The following is an 859-nucleotide window of genomic DNA, read 5'->3' as shown; positions in this document are numbered from 1 at the left end:
GCCTGCATCCAGCCTGGTGCCACTGATTGTTTCAGTGAAGAAGAGGAATGACCAAAGAAACTGAAAATCACATCAGGACCATTTACTTCTCAACCGGCACAGGGCAGGATTGTAGGTTCGGACAAGGGTTAGGGTTAGGGTTAGAGTTGGGGTTAGGGTTAGGGTTAGGGTTGGGGTTAGGGTTAGGGTTGGGGTTAGGGTTAGGGTCAGGGTCAGGGTTAGGGTTAGGACTAGAGTTAGGACGAGGGTTAGGACTAGGATTAAGGTTCAGGTTAGGGTTTAGGACTAGGCTTAGGTTTCAGTTATGATTGTCTAATAGGCCTGCTGATTAGAAATTAATAAAGTTTCTGAAACCAAAACTCTCCCTGAAATTTCCTTCCTTCTCACTCTCTGAATAAGCTCTTGATTTCCTTGTAAATTTTCTTTTGTTTCTTAAAGGTGGAAGTCACCCATACAGTGTCTTTGCTATGGTGTCAAATTGGGGAATGCTCATCCTCATTTATGCTCTCCAGACCATGCTGCTTTTGGAATGTAACCCACTGGCTGGAAGGAGGCCCTTGGAGCTGCAGGAGGCAGCAGCCGGGCCCTGGGTGCCTCTTCCTGGCAGCGGGCGAATCCTCCGCTCTCAGAGCCCAGGTGGCAGCTGGCTGCTCCCGAGGGGAAGCGTAGCCGTGCTGGGCACAGCCCAGACTGGAGGCATTGGCCGTCTGGAGTCTGCCCAGGAGCAGAGGAAGGCCAGGGGCAGCCCAGGGCCGGTGGCCTGGCTGAGGATTCCTACTCTTCTGCTGGCTGCCCTGTGACTCCTGGCAAAGGGCAGCAGTGTGTGCAGCACTCTGGGCAGCGGCGCAGGGAGCCGGGC

General features: G+C 53.6%; 1 protein-coding gene across 6 annotated transcripts in view; it reads left to right on the top strand.

The window, feature by feature from the left end:
- LOC135289659 (serine/threonine-protein kinase PAK 2-like) overlaps window positions 1–176 on the top strand; it is a 9,075-nt gene extending 8,899 nt beyond the window's left edge. For 4 of the 6 annotated variants that reach the window (XM_064403447.1, XM_064403446.1, XM_064403445.1 and 1 more), the window contains one exon: window positions 1–175. This exon is cut by the window's left edge and continues 23 nt beyond it. In XM_064403447.1, coding sequence (XP_064259517.1) covers window positions 1–64 — 64 coding nt within the window. In that variant the 3' untranslated portion in view covers window positions 65–175. The other 2 variants (XR_010352408.1, XM_064403443.1) reach the window with 2 other exon arrangements.
- The last annotated feature ends 683 nt before the right edge of the window (window positions 177–859 follow it).

Source organism: Passer domesticus, chromosome Z, assembly GCF_036417665.1.
Source record: "Passer domesticus isolate bPasDom1 chromosome Z, bPasDom1.hap1, whole genome shotgun sequence".
In the NCBI taxonomy this organism is placed as follows: domain Eukaryota; kingdom Metazoa; phylum Chordata; class Aves; order Passeriformes; family Passeridae; genus Passer; species Passer domesticus.
The sequence above is the reverse complement of the archived record's forward strand: the minus strand, read 5'-3'. Positions and strand labels throughout refer to the sequence as shown.